Source organism: Triturus cristatus, chromosome 2_2 (assembly GCF_964204655.1).
Source record: "Triturus cristatus chromosome 2_2, aTriCri1.1, whole genome shotgun sequence".
Classification (NCBI taxonomy): domain Eukaryota; kingdom Metazoa; phylum Chordata; class Amphibia; order Caudata; family Salamandridae; genus Triturus; species Triturus cristatus.
In genome coordinates, this window is record NC_140582.1 from 1188528710 (window position 1) to 1188547660 (window position 18951).

The window sequence follows — 18951 nt, forward strand, 5'->3', positions numbered from 1 at the left end:
CAGCTGGCTGACGTGTGAAAGATGCGGTTGGGGTGCCCTCATCTGCTGGCGAGCCTCCACCTGGGGAGGTGGGGGAGGCCCGTCCGCGTCGCCTCCCCCCGCCAGGGCATCAGCCCTCATTAAAGAAAGAAGAAGAGAAAACGGAAAGGCCCGCACAGCGTGGCGGGCTCCGCCTTGGGGCTGCCAGAACCTCGGCGCTTCGTATAGCCTCCGGCCTATTCGCACAGTCGCTCGCCACTGATGTCAAGGGATTTTTGCATGGCTTTTATAGCCCAAAGTCAACAAAAAGGACCGCCCAAAAACAGGCCAATGTTGCAACTTCGAGGAAGGAGAGGCGAGGATGGTGTCACGTGGACGTGAATGCTTTGGGATGCAGGTCGCAGCAGACTGTCATGTAAATAGTTGTTCAAAACATGTTTTAACCTGTTCATCTTGTCGGAATGTTGGTTTACTTATAAGTTATTAAAAATGTTTGACCATACTATTTTGTTGGAGCGTTGTACGTATCAGCGATCTAGTTAGCGTATTCGGAAAATGGCGTTGTTCGATTGCACGTGATCCTAATCAAGTGTGGTGACGTTGATGGTGGGTATCAACAAACTTCCGGTTGTGTCTATTGGGGTCCCTATTTTTGTTCAGTTCCAAAAGGACCGGGCACTGGGATTTCCAGTGTCCGAACCCTCTACAGAACGCACATTGATTCCCATCTAAGTCTCTCCGTCCGTTGTAGGGTGTAGGTGTATGGTCTCTAGGGGGTAGCTTTCTAGGGGCGGTTGGTTGGTAATTCTCTTTTGGGGGTTCCCTTCCTATGGTCACCCCTTGCAACTGTGCTATCATCACCCTCTCCTTTAATTCCTTTTTCTTCTTCTCTGACGCCCTATCGTTCTCGTTCTTCTGGTTTTCGTAGTATTGGGCCATCTGGAGAATTGCTGCGGGTTTGGAGGCTGCCCAACTACTCTCGCTGGTCTGTAGTTTCTGGGAAACTTCTGGCGACAGACCCTTTACATAATTCTGGACAAAAAGGTGATGTCCGGTTGCGGTGGTCATGTCTTGGCCACTGTAATCGGAGAACACAGTCTCGAATCGGGAGAAGTATTCAGACACATCCTCCTGGGGTTTCTGGCGGCAAGCCGTCACTATCGACCAGTCTACCTTTCTTTCTGGGATTAGAGTCTTCAGCTTTTGTACAATCTTGTCTGGGAGCTCTAAGATGGCTTTCGGGGGTTTCTGTCCTGGTTCTCGCTGTTTATCTATGGTATCGAGTTGTACCCAGGTATATCCGAACGGCTCAGCGTGGTCAACTTTCCGGATTTGTTTCCACACATCAGCCGGCAGGCATAGCCCAAAGAACAAGTCGATATCTGCTAACGTCATTATCGTTGAGCCTAAGGCTGTACCCAATTCAGTGTAGAAGGCAGTCGGGTTCTTTCTCAAGTCGGGTAGAGTCTTTCTAAAGGTCAAAATATCTTGCCGGTCCCACGGCTGGTAGACCCAGTTATATACAACCCTTCCCTTCGCATCTTGGTGGTTGATGTCGTCGTGTGTTCCCTGACCTCGTGGGGGGACCCAGTAGGGGGCAGCTTCTTTAATGGGCATCATGGCATCGGCCCTTCCTCCCTGGGGCTTAGTTGCTATGGGGGTTTCTGTTTTGGTGGTCTGTCCATGTTCTTTAAGGTGTCGGTAGACCTCGAGTGTACGAGTGAAGAGGTTCACTACATCGCCCTCTCTTTCTTCCCCAATGTCTACCTTCCTATATAGGGCCGCTAAGCCTTCGGGACCTTTATCGTGGTACCTATCCTCATATGCATTCAGGGCGTGATAACAGAGCCGTACGACGAAGTGTCGTCTGCGGCTGTCGGCATACGAGTTATACACGTCTGTTATATACTCCTCACTTTCTTTTCGCTCCACCAGCGTCCCTACTATCTTGTCAATTCCTGCTCGTTCATCCTTAGTTAATCGATTCATTCTGGTGGACTCTTTCTTTCCTATCTCATGGTCGTCTAGCGTTGTAGTCGACGTTGGGTTCAGTACAAGAGGCTCAGCCGGCGCGGAGGCCGTGAGGGCCGAGGCCCCTGTACTGCCTTCGCTCGTGTTTGGGGGTTGTGGGTGTTGCACTACTGATTGGGAGGGTGCATACGGAGGGGGCATGTAAATGATCGGGGGACCTAACAGTAATTCGTCATTCGTTCGCTGCTTGGAGGACAACTCAGGGTAGAGCAAAGAAGGGGTCCTAACAGCGTACTGGCCTGAGGTTTCGGGCTCCTGTCTTAATTTAGTTTCCCTTCTCTCCTTTATGTCTTCTTCTAACTTTCTAGCGGCAAGGTGAGCTGCCTTTCGTAATTCCTTTTCTGCTTTTACTTCTTCCCTCTTTTTCCGTTGCGTTGCTTCTTTGCGCCACATGCCGATACTGTCAAGCATAGTAGGCGTCGTCTTATTGCTACGCAGAGCTATTTCTAGCGCTTCTATCTTATGGTCGTCGAAGGATCCCATCAGTGGCCACTGACTTTCGGGGTCCTTCTTGGTATATTTATGCCACAGCTTGCTATAAGCTACGGCGACTAGTCCATATTTAGTGAACATGTCCTTATTAGGGGTGCCTTCCAGTGGAGCCGGGTGGTTCACCTCTAATAAGCGGTCCGGGCAGAACCAACTACCAATCAGTGGGGAGAAGATAGGCATGACGGGTTTCAACGGGGACAAAAGTCAGCACTACCTATCTTTTCACTGCTTGCAAAGACTAGACAGAATATCTCTATTCTTCGTTATTTGTAAGCAGAGAATACCTCCAAAGAACCAATATCGAACAACTAGTGTTCGGACAATCAATCAATCAATCAATGGGGAGATAAAGATAGGCACGACGGGTTTCAACGGGGACAAAAGTCTGCGTTACCTACCCTTCACTATTTGCAAAGACTAGACAGAATATTCCTATTCTACGTTATTTGCAAACAGAGAATATCTCAAAAAGCACTATTCTTCAAAACAATCAATGTTCGGACAATCAATCAATGGGGAGATAAAGATAGGCACGACGGGTTTCAACGGGGACAAAAGTCTGCGTTACCTACCCTTCACTATCTGCAAAGGGAGAGAGAGAGTATTTCTACTCCTCCCCGTTTGTAGACAGCGAATATCTCAAAAAGAACAATCAATGAGCAATACTAGTATTTCCAAAGCTTCAAACAATCAATCAATTATTTCTCAATTTGTCATGTATCACGACCTTACCCGGACCGCGTGGACAGTTTCTCGTCTTCCGCCTCCAGCGCCCGATCGTCCTCTACTCTCCGTATTTGCCGCGGCACTCCTGATGGTTCCCAGTCAGGACCGTAGATCACTCGAGAGAGGTCTGCTCGGAACCAGTGAAGTTCGGATGATCGGCTGCCAGACGAGGGTCTATTGGGCAGGAGCTCTCCCGATCGTTGCAGTCGTTCACTCTGTCGTCGGGACCTCTCCCACTGGATCCACGTGTCGCTGATGGGCCCCACGTTGGGCGCCAATTGTTAAATGGTAGCGGCAGTTTCAGTCGATAACCTTTCAAGTATTTGCCCGGCGGTAATCGCCTCTTATACCACTCGATAATTTACCAATGAAAGAGGCAGGCGCCGGAGACTGGAAGGCAGGAAACAAAGTTTTATTCCGTCGGAGCAGAACACATCAGATCAGACAGTAAGGTATCGTCACGAGGTGCTCTAACTGCATCTCTGAGACCTAGTCTCTTATACACTGGTTTATTGCTTTATTACACATAGTACATTCTTGAGATTCCCTTGATGCATGGGGGAATATCCCCTGAAGCCCCGGTTCAGATCCGATCCCACACATAGATACAGTAGAAGTTCCCACCCCACCCACAGTAGGAGATGGCTATTGCGCAGCAGGGTATTCCGCCAATTCCTGGGGGTGTGTGTGACCGGTCGGGTCTCAGGGGGTAGGGGCTTTGATCTACTGTAATCCCTTTGATGTGGGGTGTTTCCCTTACAGTAGGGGCAATAAACTGCATCCGCAGGGCTAGGTGATGGCCTGGGACCAGTTCAGACAATGGGGCGCAGAGGAAGGGGGTTATCAAAGGAGAGGCATGACCATGTATGGGATGTCGGTCGGAAGTGGTTCCGTAGCAGGGTCGCGCAGAAAGAGAGGGTTTATGGCCTGTATGAGAGAGCGGGGGTGGCCAGCGCGCGGGGGATGCTCGCAGCGCCAAGGGGACCGCGCTGGCGATTGACAATGAGTGGGGAGAGAGTGGGGTGCCTAAAATGGCGGCCGTGCATTCGTTGTGCGTGGCGCTGGGGAGAGGCAAGATGGCGCAGATAATGTTCAGTTTGCAAGCTAAATTTCCACACACTGTGTCCTTGAGGTCTGTAGCCCGGGTCGTTGGGTTGTTAGCTTCTTCTATTCAAGCGATTTTCCGGGGTCCCCTTCATTACCGAGCACTTCAACGGCTCAAGATACGACATCTCCAGAACGGCCTCAAATATTCCGATCAGATTCATCTCACCGAGGAAGCGAGGTGGGAGATGTTGTGGTGGCTGGAACATATGGAATCGTGGAATGGTCGTGCCCTATTCGGCACAACTCCGGAGGTGGTGATCGAGTTCGATGCCAGTCGATGGGGTTGGGGAGCCCGGTGCGGTCCAGTGTCCACGGGGGGCCGTTGATCTCCGGAGGAGTTGAATCTCCACATCAACTGCTTAGAACTTCTGGCGGGTTCGTTTGAGATTCGGTGCCTATCGCTTAGTCAGACGAATTGTTGCATCCTTCTCCGCATGGACAACGTGTCGGCGGTTCATTATGTCAACAAGTTGGGCGGGACTCGGTCTCGTCTCCTAGCGGAGACTGGCAAAGACTTTTGGCACTGTTGCCTTCAGAACAAACTGTTTGTGATAGCGGAATACCTTCCGGGGTGCAGCAACCAAATAGCCAATTGGAATTCCCGACATCTTCGGGATTTCAGCAATTGGAGGCTTCACTCTCGTGTGTTCCGAATGTTGAACACGTTATGGGGCCCTTGTCAAATAGACCTGTTCACCTCCAGACTCAACAAACAGATTCCGGAGTTCTTCAGCTGGCGTCCGGATCCGGAAGCTCTGGCTACGGATGCTTTTCTGCAGGTGTGGCCTCCGGCACTCTGTTACGCGTTCCCTCCATGTGCAATGATTCCGAGGGTTCTCGCACGATCCAAACGTTATCACTCGGAATTGATTCTGATCACTCCTCTTTGGAGGGCTCAGGCGTGGTTCCCGGTTCTTCTGGAAATGCTATGTGCGGTTCCGGTTCTTCTTCCACTGCGGTGGAACCTATTGTTAGACCCTGTTCAATTTCCACATCCGTTGATAACATCGGGTCAACTCCGGCTGGTCGCCTGGCGAATTTCGGGGGTCGTTGGCAAGTCCCAGGTCTTTCAACAGACGCTACCAGATTTATCAATGAGGCTTGGTCACCCAACACACACAAACGTTATGCTGCAGCATGGAAACGATGGTGTCATTGGTGCTCTCAACGGGAGGTGGATCCCGCTACAGCAGATGTCTCCTTGGTAGTAAATTTTCTTGCGTCCTTAGCCGCTTCAGGCCTTGCTTATCGTACTGTCAACAATTTTCGGTCAGCCATATCGGCAGGTCACGGGCCATTGACGGCAAGCCTCTTGGGGATCATCCATTAATATGTAAAATACTCAGAGGTATTCGGTTGGTGAAACCACCATGTCCTAGATATTCAGAACTTTGGGATGTCTCCATTGTCTTACGTTTCTTGGACTCCTGACCTGTAAATCAGTGTTTGTCTCGTAAACAGCTTTCTGCCAAACTAGCTATGCTACTTTGTCTGGTATCATGCAAGAGGGTTTCTGATATTCGCGCCGAGCGGGTCGCAGATTCTCTCCAGAGGGTGTTACCTTTTTGATCTCTAGACGCACTAAATGTAACACCACTTCAATCACCTATCCAGCTTTTCCTGAAAATCCTAAATTGTGTGTGGTTCAATGTATTCGAGATTATGAGGTGAGTACTGCAGGTTTTTGTCATGATCTGGCGGGTCAATTGTTGATTGCACTGCAGAAGACTTTTCGTCCAGTGACTCCAGCTACACTGGCACGATGGGTGCGGTGGCTCATGAGCGAAGCTGGTATTGATGTCTCCAAATTTGGTGCTCATTCTGCTCGTGGTGCTATGGCATCCACAGCTTTTTCTATGGGAGTCAGTTTATTGGACATTATGAATGCAGCTGATTGGTCCTCTGATTCTACATTTAAAACTTTTTTATTATAAACCTATTGTAAATGTTGCATCTGTTGTGGTGGCGCAGCTTTGAGCAAGCATAATCGGAGCCTCCGGTCCTGACATAGAATTAAAAATTTGCAAACATTTGTGACAAGAATTTTCAATTCTATTAAGGACACGGAGGCGAGGATTATCCCACCCATATCAGTACTGTGTTGTCTGATTTGAAATACTTTATAATGCAATGTATATATTTATGCTGATGCTTTTTCCCTCCCACTTTTTTGCTTTATCTCTTCCTGGGAGTGTGGTATTACGGTTTTATATTTCTATTTCAGGTTCTGATCTCAAATGAAGTTTGCTGCCTTTTCACCTTTAAGGAAGGTTGTTTTGTCGTCCTCCAGGACATGCTGTTACTTTGAAGCTGACTTCAAGTTTTCTCGTTGCTGCCGTTGGCCTTTGGATTCCTTCGATTGAGTGGATTCTTCCAGTTTTCTTGGACTCCAGACTGTGACTATATTTTGACTTACCTGTTTCTCACGCAAAGAAAGAGGATGTAGTATTCTCTTGTGCTCCATATATAGGGGTCTACTCTATGGTTGTCACGTGATGCCCTCTAGGTTTATGGGTATTGTAGTTCATATTTGAGTTTTTACTTTTCTGATTGGCTGCTGAGATTTTCAGTAAAGAAAATGAGAAGCATAATCCTCGCCTCCGTGTCCTTAATAGAATTGAAAATTCTTGTCACGAATGTTTGCAAATTTTTAATCCTCTCTCAGCACTGGCGCTCAGCGGGAGGCAGCATGCGAAGCCGTGCCTCGCTCTGCAACATCTTTGGAAGCAGCATGGATCGGTACCGGCCCAGTCACCAGTGTGACGGGGAAGGCCTGGTCGTTCCCCCACTTAGAACTTGCAGGCCTTGGGTGCTCTCATAATAAAACTCACACGCTCCGTGATTCACTGCTGGGGAAGACTCTGTGCAGTCTTACGCCTGTTTATTTATCTCATGGGGCCGTATCCTCCCCCGGGAGTGTTACAGGTGCCAACAATATGTTATAGACGCCGGGGGGCTCTCTACACGTGGTACTTTGCTGGCTGGAAAGGGGAAAGCTTTAACACTGGTCAGCTGCTCGCATTTGAACTTTTCCAGAAATTGAGGCAGGTAATTGGAAAAAATAGTGTGCAAAATGAACTGAAATGGACAAAAGCTAAATGAGCCCTGTAACTGGGCCAGTCGCTATGGGACGGAATGACAGACCAAAAGGAGAGACAAATGAGTAAGATTTACCATTTAAAAGTAAGGAATTTAGAAAGGCACTGGATGCAACCAATGACAAGCGATGGGCTGGCTTGAAGCCCATGTACTGAATACATCATGCTGCTAGGCTTGACCTTAAAAAGATGGGCTCTTGGCGACCATCTTGGAATTCAAATAGTAAAAAGTCACAATTAAGTAAACGAAGGGAGCTGCCATATAATTTTGTTTCTTTCATACACAAAACGATTTCTATAGTCTACGTATATAGAGCAAATATATGTTAATCATATAATTACACCGATGATGGTTTTTTTGTGTGATTGCCACGTCTTATTTTTACTTTTTCAACTATCCCATTTGTATCTGTAATGTGTAAGTTTGTAAATCTCCTCATGTAACGTACTTGCTTCTTTGTAAAGCGCTCTGACACCTTTGGGTAAAGTCCGCGCTATATAAAATTGCATGAATAAATAAATAAATAAATAAATAATCCTAAAGTGAAAAGAATGGTATTGTTTTTCTGGATAAAAGGATCCTTGCCAATAGAACAAAAAAAACCTCTCTGTTTTGAGAAAAGCAATCTATAAGCTTTAGTTTTCTGATAAATTGATTTTGAGCAAAGCAAGCTTTACATTTTCGTTTTCTGATTTATTGATTCAGTCAGTGATGGAAAGGTTATCTATTCCCGGACATAGATGGCCGCACCCTTCACATCTAGGCTAAGGCATGCTCAGTCTCTCATTTTCTGTGTTTCTCGTCCTTTCTCGGTTCCTTGGTTACAGGTCTCGTGTCCGTCTTTAGTTTCATGCTAGTTGTTAACACATAGCTTTGCCAGCACACTGCCACGCCCTCTTCCCGCTCTCTCCTCCCGCTCCACGCTTAATCTGTGCTTGGCCAGCGCCGCGCGTCCATAGCAACCACACTTGGGGCCGTCTCTGTGCGTAGTGAGCATGCGCACCAGCTTCATCGCCCTGTTTCCTGGGCTTCAACGGTGGTCTGACGCGGAGTGCGCATGCGCGGTATTTGTCACTGTGTATTGCAAAGCTGGAGGCAGGGTGAGGACAACAGACGAGGGGCAGTATGGAGCCTGAAGAAGGGGCAACAGGGAGACCCCAAGAAGAGCGGGCAAGGAGCCTTCTAGAATCGGTGAGCATAGGGCGTTGGGCACCAGGGGCTGCTCCAGGGAACCCCAAGACTACACTGTGCACAAGTAGGATACGTGCATAGCTCCTGTGATAACATGATTGCCAGGACTTGGAGCAGGGCTTGGAGCTCACATAGAGTTTATGTTGAGTGGCATATGACCGATCTGAGCAATTCTTTCACTACCTTTTATATTAAGATATTAAGTACCCGTGCCTGCAGTTCGGTATTTATACCGGATAAAAGAGTCACTAAAATGCCAAGTTAAAGGGCGTATGAGCTGTTCAGGCTTGATCTGCTTATGTTATGCCTTTGGGATTATAGATTAGCCAGCTGTGTGTTTTTCTTCGCATTACATTCCCAAGTCATTGCGTTACATATACTACAAGGGATGGTGAACCCCCTGTGAGTGTGTCGTTACACTGGTCAGCTTGAGGTCTGTAAAGTGGCACCGGTCTCTGCAGTCATCCCTGCTGGATGTGAGTCCCCAGAGTGCACCGAGTAGTATACAGTATGTCGTCCAAAGGGAGAGCATTGAACCACAGCACCTCCACAGCCTGCGTAGTGCGTATTGCCTGCTTAGAGCATCCCCTGCCACTGGTGCTTTCAGCCTCTCAGCCTTAGCACTTGGGGGTGGGGGGAGGGGGATGCTTGCTGATCCCATGTGCTGCATTGTCAAAGTGCTTCTTGCTCTCTATTGCAAACTGCAAGATCATCACGTATACACCAGTGGACAGCAGGTGTCTGTTATGGGCTACTGGTCACGGCCTTTGACTGTGTCTTTCACTCTATTAAAAACCTATATGTTGTATTTAAATATACACCCTTAAGCAATGGATTTACATTGTCAGGTGTCTGAGGATGATCTTTACTTCACTTAACCATGGTACATGCACATAACGCTCTACAAGAAGTATTTTATCCAATGTCTGCTGAATTCACAGGTTATATGCCCTTTCTAAGTGTCAGAGCTGGAACACACTCCCCTAGAGTTCTCTATTTATCTCCCTGCAGCAAACAACACAGACACTGATTTCACCATGATGCATACCAGATAGAACACAACTTCGGTCACTGCTCTCCTCCCTCTTACACAGTATAGTACGCAATACCGGACACCACACAATTCCACAACAATAAATTAGTGAACGCCCTTGCCATTGCTTACATGCTGATCCCAGCACAGGTGCATCACTGTATTGCTTTATTGTAAGTAAAGACGTGCATTCCAGTGTCAAGGACATGCCAACTCGTGTCTTTCCCTTTAACATTAGTAGTGCTTGAATTCCAAATATGTCTAAGTATTCCAGAGGAATACCGGAACACTACTTGCCTTTCATATCTACCAGAAACTCCCATTTCTCAGACTGTGTGTAATTTTCTATTTCTATTAGTAAATGGATGTGAAAGTGCCAATTGCCTACTTCTTGTAGCACTCCGAAGTAGTCTACTACGTAGCACGAAATCAATGTAATAAACAAAAGCTGTTGAAAAAATAGTTTTTTCTCTCATGTATCAAGCTAAATCCGACCTAAAAGTGACAAACAAGTAAAAACACACACAGTTGTATTTTTAGCAAAGTTTTGATTCACCATTTTTTTTTGTTGAGTTTACATATGGCAAAAATGATGGGTTGATGTTTGTGAGAGTAGATAGAATAACTAAGAAGACATAGAGATTGTATAGGGACAAGAGAAAAAGTGGAGTGGGCTGAGAGAAAGTAGGATCCTTGAGAGAGTGTACTCAGACAAGAGACTGAGACACACAGGGAAGATGCCTACAATGAATGTTGCTGGAAACATGAAAAATGTAGTGTATGTCTGTCAAATACCCTAGAGTCTTTAGGGATGCAATGTATCAATGGTAGAGGAGCATCAGATAGACCGGCGGCATGCACTCACATTTAGTTTAGTAACCCTGGACTATCTATGGTCTTCAGTAGAACATTTTCACAACATAGATGGTTTTCAGATAATCCCGAAAACCTCAAGTGGCCATGATGCAATTCTGTATAAGATCACTTTGACTCTGGAAAAGGTATCGGGCTAAAAAGATGATCTGCCATTAAGAAGACTCGGCCCTGCTAAAAAGATTCAACTGGCGAATGGAGCAATCCCAAATAAAATAAAACAAAGTTTAGCTCCACTAGTAAAGCATCTTGGAAGTAAGAAGGAAAATGAAGTGATAGGCTGTGCCGCACGGATTGCATTATTCTAAGACAATTTAGCAGAATGCCCTAAAAGAAGATCAGAAATGGAGCAAAATAGGCAGGGGAACTTTGAGGGCCTTAAATCAAAAAGTCTAAGAATGGAATTAAATAAAGCCCTCCGCCGCCTCTGGTATAAAAACACCTATTTAAAGGGCATGAAAGAAAGAGTGAAAAAACAGAGGCAAGTTTACAGGAAACAGCTGTGGGAGGATAAACAAAACGCCGATGAACTGACCTGGGCCATACTCCACGCTGCACTCAAGACAAAGGGTTCAAGGAAATACTGGGGGCTAGTTAACAAGCTCACTCCAAGAAGGAGTGGGAACCACTGAACAGGGCTTAAACTTAGCCCTACTGGTGGGCAAATACACACGGGTAAAAGAAGGAAGATTGTTTTTAGCTTTTGTGGATCTCACCGCTGCATTTGACTCAGTTAGACACGCTAAACTGGGAGATTTTAGATAAGATAGGTGTAGATCCACATATCATCCACTTTCTGAGACGTTTTTATTGTAATGCCAGGAAGAGAGTACGATTTAGCCTCAGCGGTGGTTGTACTGCTCTAATTCCAATTCGAAGGGGGTCAGGCAAGGCTGTGTCTTGGCCCCCTTTCTTTTTAATCTTTATATAAATGATTTGGAAGTGGCATTGGTTAAGGAACAGAACGAATACCCTGGGGTAAATAGGCGCCCGATACCTGCCCTTCTCTATGCCGATGACGCGGTGCTAATGTCACGGACGCAAATAGGTCTCCAAAAGGTTTTAAATTGTTTTACAGATTTTATGAGTAATTTAGGACTCTTGGTGAATACGTCCAACGGTGGTGGTGGATAACGTGCACGTGATATGATGAGTTGCAATGTTTTAAAAAAAAGGGGTTAGCTTCAGAAAATCTATTGTTAATTAACTGATTTATGTAGCGTCTTCTTGTCAAATTTCATGTGTCTTACGTGCTATGATATTATTTTGTTTTCACCCAATTTTTATTTATGATGGGCATTAATAATGAATTAAATTTGTAAATATAAGATTTCTATTGCGATTATGTTTTTGGAATGCTTTTATGATTGTATTGTACAACAATCGAATAAAGCTGGTCTTTGACTTTGAACAAGCTCTCTCAAGCCTGTAACCCAAAGTTCTGTAACATCTCCACAAAGCTATGGTCTGGCCACATAAAGCAACTTTACAGCAAAGCAGCTGGTTGAAATGATGAATAGACCTTTGAACATGATAGCCAATTGACAGAGACAACTACGGGGCATCAAAGGGGGACACAAATCTCGGGCATATTGAATACGATGTATGGCTCAATGGGGGTGAGGGAAGTGAGTATAGTACAGATGCCCCTTAGTATCAGTATTGTGCAGTAAACAACATTATCGTGGACCTATTTTGACAGCAGTGGTCTACGGCGCATGGCTCATCGCAGGTACAAGACTTGAAAAAGTAACATGCTTCAAATATCTTGGTGTTGCGCTCGATGAAAGAGGGAGCAGAAAAGCTCAGCTAGGCTTCCTGGAACTGATGGCAAAACACCTGACATGCTGACTAGCCCATTTCAAAAGAAGCCTTGCATGCCAAAACACAAACAAATTATTAACTGAGGTGGCAACTAAGTTGATGCCCACAATACCATATGATGCACTGGTATTTAAGGATCAATTATATGAGTTGTTAGATAAACATTAATGTATCTGCCATCGCCATCTATTTGCACTCCCAGGCTGCACTAGTCAGTCCCAAATAAGACTGGAATTCAGATTACCAACACAAGATCTGGTTTTGCAGGCCAAATTTGTTTCATACTGTCAGAAATTCAAAATGGCCCAAATTGGCATAATGAAACACCTCCTCTGTGAGAAATTTCATGAGCCCGAATCTGCATAGGGCCAGTTCCTGATAACCTCCATCAGGGCCCTTTGTGCGTAAGATCTGATAAATAACACCTTCCCACAGAAAATAACAGTGAAACCATCAATTAAGTCAGCAACGATAATCTCACGGAATCAGGACCATAGGGATCTAAGATCTAAATTTCACGGCAGCTGGGCCATGAACTTTTACACTCTACCAGAATATTTGGGTCTTCCCCTACCAAACCATGCAAAGTATATACTCGTGATAATGCGCTTTGGCCTTATCCCACTAAGACGTTATTTGTATGGTCGCAGGGAAAGTGAAGGTCATGTTCAATGTTGATGGTGTGGCAAACAGAAGAGTCTTTAATGCATGCGATCTGCATATACAAAGTGCTAAAACCCCATGAGGTGCCGCTGGCCCCGGCCAATCTTTCGACCTCTAAATGTGAGGACATGTTTGGCAGCGGTCCTAACCTGCCTATAAGGAGAATCTTGCCAGCTATCTGGATGCTTTTTAAAGTTTGAGAAAGTAGCAACTGGTAATCTAAAATTACTATGATGGTTTTACACACTTTTACGCACTGAGCACCTTGACTTATTGGGCCGCTCCTTACTGGCACAGAGCTCTTTCGACTTTTGAGGGTCAAATTTAATGTCAATTGAAAGTAAGGACAATTTCCAGGATTCGGTTTGGCCATGGTTGGAATCGTCTGCCTGTGGAGTAGTAGCTGAGAAAGGCCAGGGCTGGTGGACCCTATTTTGCCCCCACAGGAATGATGGACTAGGAGGCACTTTTTAACACTAAGCATTTTAGAGTAGTGTGTGGTCCGGTGGCTTTATGACTTATGTTTTGGTATGAGCCAAAGTATATCTGTAATGTTGGACCATCAGGAGCGAGGTGAAGCACATTTCATACCAGATCATCAGGAATGGGGAGTTTGCTGCTCCAAAAGGGGACCATAACTTGATACCGTCTTCCTTTTAAATATTGTTTTAATCATGTTTTATAACTGTTATTTGTACTGAGATGTAATGATTTTAACTAATCGAGCAATAATAAACTAAAATTCAAATGCAATGATTGTGGGGCGGAGGATGACAAAGTGGGGTGGTCAGTGCAGATAAAGGGACCAATAGCATCTAAACACTTATTTCTCTTGTATCCTATATGAATAAATAATTTTATTTTAGTTGTTCATTTTAATCTCTAACAACTAGCCATCTGGAATCTTTGCCTGCCATTGTTCAGACATGGCTGGTTACCCTGCCTTTTCTTCGCTTCTTTGGGTTTATTAAGTTTGCTGTCTGTGACAGCTTCTACCAAGCCCGGCCACACTCTCAGCTTACTGATTATGTTTGCCTATAACACGAACGACCAAAGACAACTTTCAATACCTGCCAGTCCAAGGTTTTACTCCACTGCAGACATTTGACAATTGCCCAGGCCGATAAATTTAGTTGATATTATAAAAAACATGGGCATTGAATTACCTCAGTTAACCTGATGAAGAACACACATGTTAATGAGACTGTCTATATTTTTTACATTTTGATGGTACATAATTAGGATACGATCCAACCTATTATTTCTTGAAACTGGAGTTCATAGACGCGTGGCTCAGTAACTAACCGCTAAACTATTCATGGTATTCCTGCTGTGATGTGAACGATTTATATTTATTCACTCGTTTACATCCTGCTGTAGCACAGATCACTTGGCCCCCAACATTGTGCTGCAGCACGTTTTTCTTTGTGAATAAAGTCAGGATTTTAGATCAAATGAATGTCTGTGGCTTGTGGTCACACATTATTATCTCTTTATATATGATTAATTTCCTTTCCACCGTTTAGCTTTTGAAATTCTAAAATATGTTAAAATGTATCTGTCTTAAAGTTGTACATTTGCAGCATTGAGATTAGCATCTCCTACAAATCAGGATAAGGCCTTACTATTTTGTTTTAGGATCAATTGGCTACGTAGTTGATTAGTTCCGTTGGAATCTGAAACAAGAGCTTTTGGGGCTGACTGGTTCATACCATTTTACCTCTCCTGAAAACATTGTGTTGTACCAGGTTTTTGCTACAAAAAAGCAATTATAAACTAGAAATTGTGTGTCCTAAGCAGGCCTTTTGGATGCTGGGAGAATGTACGGTCAGTAGATTCATTATTATCAGAATCAATGTGCATGTTCCAGGGTGTGCCCTAGAAGTCAAATTAATTTACTTTAATGAAGAGCTAGGGATCCCATTGGCCTAGGTCATCTGATCACCAGGGTTAATTAATCGTAGGGTTTAGGGCGTTTGAGTATGGGCATTCAAGTAAAGGGTGTCTGATTAATGGTGTTGTCTGCTTGGGCTAGGGCCAGAAGTATGCACAGAAACGCACTCACAACAGGTAAGAATATATCTCTCCTCCACCTACAAACTAAGAAAAATGTCCTAGTCCTGCTGTAATCCCCACTCCCTGCTCCACTTTCATATCCTCTACAGACCTTTACAACACATCACAACATCTCTTCCAATGTTTAAACAGAAATTGTACTAATACTGACGTTCTGCCTATCCAACCTGTCAGTATGTTTCCACCTACTTCTTTATGCTCAACATCACATCCATATTGTCTGTCCTCTCACCCAGCTGCTCCGTCTAACTACTGTTCTCCCTGTGGTCTACCTCACTCTTTTCCCACACACCTTAACCACTTTTCAACAACGAATTCCTAAACATAACCTATCGCCTCCTCTGTCCATCCTCCTAATCAAATAATCACCATTCTACTCACATCCCCTGCTATCTCTTCCTACCCCCTTACGTCAGTCTTACTCCTAACACAGTATGCTATCCTCTTTCCTAGCCCCCAATCTCGCCCCACATAGGTCTTGCCTACCCTAACATAACTCCACTCACTACTCCCTATCATAACTTATAAAATACCACCTTCCACTTACAAGACAGAATTCCTGTTATTTGCCAAGAACAATGAACACAATGCAGTATAAACTTGGCTCAGTGGCATCAATATTGATGGCTTCAAACCCCAACTTTCTACGAAGCCCAAGTAATTTGCATTCTACCTGACACCAGCCTTACCTTTAGGAACTCATTGTAAAAAAGCACAAACAAAGCTTTGTACCAGCTCTCTCTTTTAAAGAAAGTTACATTATTTCTTCCAGAAAGAGACTTCAGGAGTGCTGTTTAATTCCTCATGCTCTTGCATCTGGTCAGTGATAATGCCCTACTTCATGGCCTCCCACACTGGTACCTTAGGGGCATCCTACATGGTGCAGCAAGTCTCATCGAGGACCTGGAGAAATATGATCACATTACCCCATCCTATTGGAACTCCATTGGCCCTCCTTGCCATCTCATGCCATCTTCAAAAGCAGCTGCATTATTTGCAATGCTGTAGCGACTGGCACAGGTTCATATCTTGCGGACAGGTTCTCCATCTCTGGTGGATCTGTGCACAGCCATGACACAATTTGACTTCAAATTAAGAAGAGTAAAAAAGAAAAACAAGCCAGTGTGCCTTTTCCCTCCATGCGCGCAGGATCTGGTACACATCCCCGTGTCCATCGGGGCTGCCCCAGTAGTGCTTCAGTTTACATAAGAGTGAAAGCTCTCCTATTTATAGAATGCTACATCACAATGCATTAACCATCTACAACCCAGGTTCCTCTCCTCTTACTCATTGACTCTATGCTTGTCGTTGACCATGTAACTAAAGAAGATGCCAGTAAGGGGAACAATAAGGTGCTTAAAGGAAACTTTAAATATATAAATAAGGAATCCTTTCCTTTGGCGCTTAATGAAAGACGATGGACTGAATATAATGATCCTGATTTGGCAGCCACAGAGTACTCTAATTGGCTTGGGGCAGCCATTGATTTTCTTGCTCCCATTAAAGAAATGTATATAGGCAGAAAAAGTCTACAGTGCCCTGGTACTCAGAAAAGCCTAAAATACTCAAGCAATCCTGTTGCCGCCAAGAACGTATCTGGCAGAAATATCACCCATTGGAAAGAATAAAGCATAAGACCAGGTTGGCGGAATATAAATTAGCCATTAACTTAGAGAAATCACCTTTTTACATTCAGATGACATCATCACTCAAATCCTCTAGTGATTTATTTAATTTGATTAGTTCACTTTCTACCCCGCCTTCTTCGGCACAGGACTTTTGTGGTATGGCTAATTATTTTCCCCCCAAAATTGCTGAGATTTACTTCTTTTTGGACAGTTTTAACTCTGAGCTCTTCAATTCTGACCAAATATTAATCTCTCATCCCTTAGTCCTCCCAATATCAAGAAGAGGGATGACTGTCTGTCCGCTTTTCTCCCTCTTTCATACGAACAGACTGACCAGCTTCTAGAGGGGATCAAATCAAGCTCCCCTCTGGAACCTTGCTCCCCAAAGCTAATGATGTTGGGTAGGGATATTATTATTCGGCATCTTACAGCAACTCTTAACCTGGCCATTTCCTCCGGACGCTACCCACTTAGCTGGAAAACAGCGGTCATCAAGCCCTTATTAAAAAAAAATATTCTTGACTCAGTAGAATTTGGAAACTATTGCCCCATTTCCCTGCTTCCTGTTCCTGCAACGATTCTGGAGAAACACCTTAATGCCCAGCTGAGTACATATTTGGAACAACGGCATTTGTTTGATCCTTCCCAGTATGGATTCGGAAGTTGCCATGGGTCTGAAACTGCATTAATAATTGTAGTCAACAACATTCACATCTTGGTTGCTGTCGGGCAGACCGCATTGTTGATTTTGTTGGACCTATCAGCGGCATTTGATTCCATCTTGCCAATAAGGCTGATTGACCGCCTTCAGGAATTCGAGGTGAGAGTTTCGGCCTTGAAGCTTCTGTCTTCTTTTTTTAACAGATAGGTCACAGAAAGTAAAGATGGACCAATTCTATTCAGACCCCACTTTCACTCTGTGTGGAGTCCCACAGGGCTCCTCCTTGAGCCCCACCTTATTTAATATATATGTCTCCCCACTGGCAAAGCTGGTTAGATCATTTGGGTTGGAGGCAATATCCTATGCAGATGATACACAATTAGTTGTGTTCATCACAAAGGATATAGAGGCCTCAGCTGCCAATTTTACCAACTGCATGAAGGCGTGGCATCTTGGATGATAAAAACTATCTTCAACTGAATGGGGACAAATCTGAGGTTTTGGTCTTCGGTAGCCAACATTCTATATGGACCCATTCATGTTGGCCAGAAACGCTCAGATCATGTCTGTGTTCTGTCGCCTCGGAAAAGAATCTTTGTGTCATAGTTGACAACAAGTTGTCCTTCAATCTCCAGATTAATAGGACCGTGTCATCCTGCTTCTGGGTTATAAGGACCTTAGGAAGATATTTGAGTTTCTTTCTTTCTTCCCGCATTGAAGCAAACCGCGGGGGAATTGGTTTTATCCAAGATGGATTATTTTAATGCCCTCTATTTGGATATAAATAGGGCCTCTCTCAACAAGCTGCAATTTGTTCAGAATCGGGCAGCAAGACTTGTCTTGGACGTTCAGAAATCTCACTCAATTTTGGATGCCATTCAGAAACTGCATTGGCTTCCAGCCGAGAAATAAATCCTGTTTAAGGTCCTATGTATTGTTCATAAGGCGCTTCATAACTCAGGCTTGGAGGGAATCAGACACCTCTTTCAACACTACATCCCCACCAGACAAGTGCGTTCCGCCAATAAAAATCGTCTGGTTGTTCCCAGGTTCAGGAGGGTAAGATGGGGAGGAAGAGCCTTTGATGTAGCAGCTTCTAAGCTTTGGAATACTCTCCCTGTATCGATTTCTAGTCTTGAGTCACATCTTCCTTTTCGCGAGTCCTTGAAGACCTGGCTTTTTAGGTCGAGCTAGACAGCACAGCTGTCTCTTCGAGACCTGCTGTAATCGGTCTGTGGGCATCAAGTCCATCCCCTTTTTTGCAATTGCTTTTCATTTGTCTGTGTCAGTGTCCTTTGAAAATCCTTGCTTTCTAGTGATCAGTCCTGCTTCTTTTCCCCTCCTTTCTTCTGTTCCTCCCACAGAGCAAGGGCTTAGTACTGTCTCATTCCGCTATAATTCTTTATTTGTTCCCTGGGGGACTATTTTTTTTTCATGGTTTCCAGCTCTGCTACTGTCTGTCTGTGTTCAGCTGCTTGCACTGAAATATAGCATTCTTCCTCCCACTTCCTTTTAATGCCACAGTTGTGTTACTGCTGCCTTCCCCACCGTGGCTCCCACTCCACTGC

The 18951-nt window shown here is 44.9% G+C and overlaps 1 protein-coding gene across 2 annotated transcripts in view; it reads left to right on the forward strand.

The window, feature by feature from the left end:
• Positions 1–8496: 8496 nt before the first annotated feature.
• The window catches only part of ALMS1 (ALMS1 centrosome and basal body associated protein), a 205365-nt gene continuing 194910 nt past the window's right edge, over positions 8497–18951 (forward strand). For both annotated transcript variants that reach the window (XM_085642774.1, XM_085642775.1), the window contains exon 1: positions 8497–8625. In XM_085642774.1, coding sequence (XP_085498900.1) covers positions 8560–8625 — 66 coding nt within the window. In that variant the 5' untranslated portion in view covers positions 8497–8559. The remainder of the gene's footprint in view (positions 8626–18951) is intronic.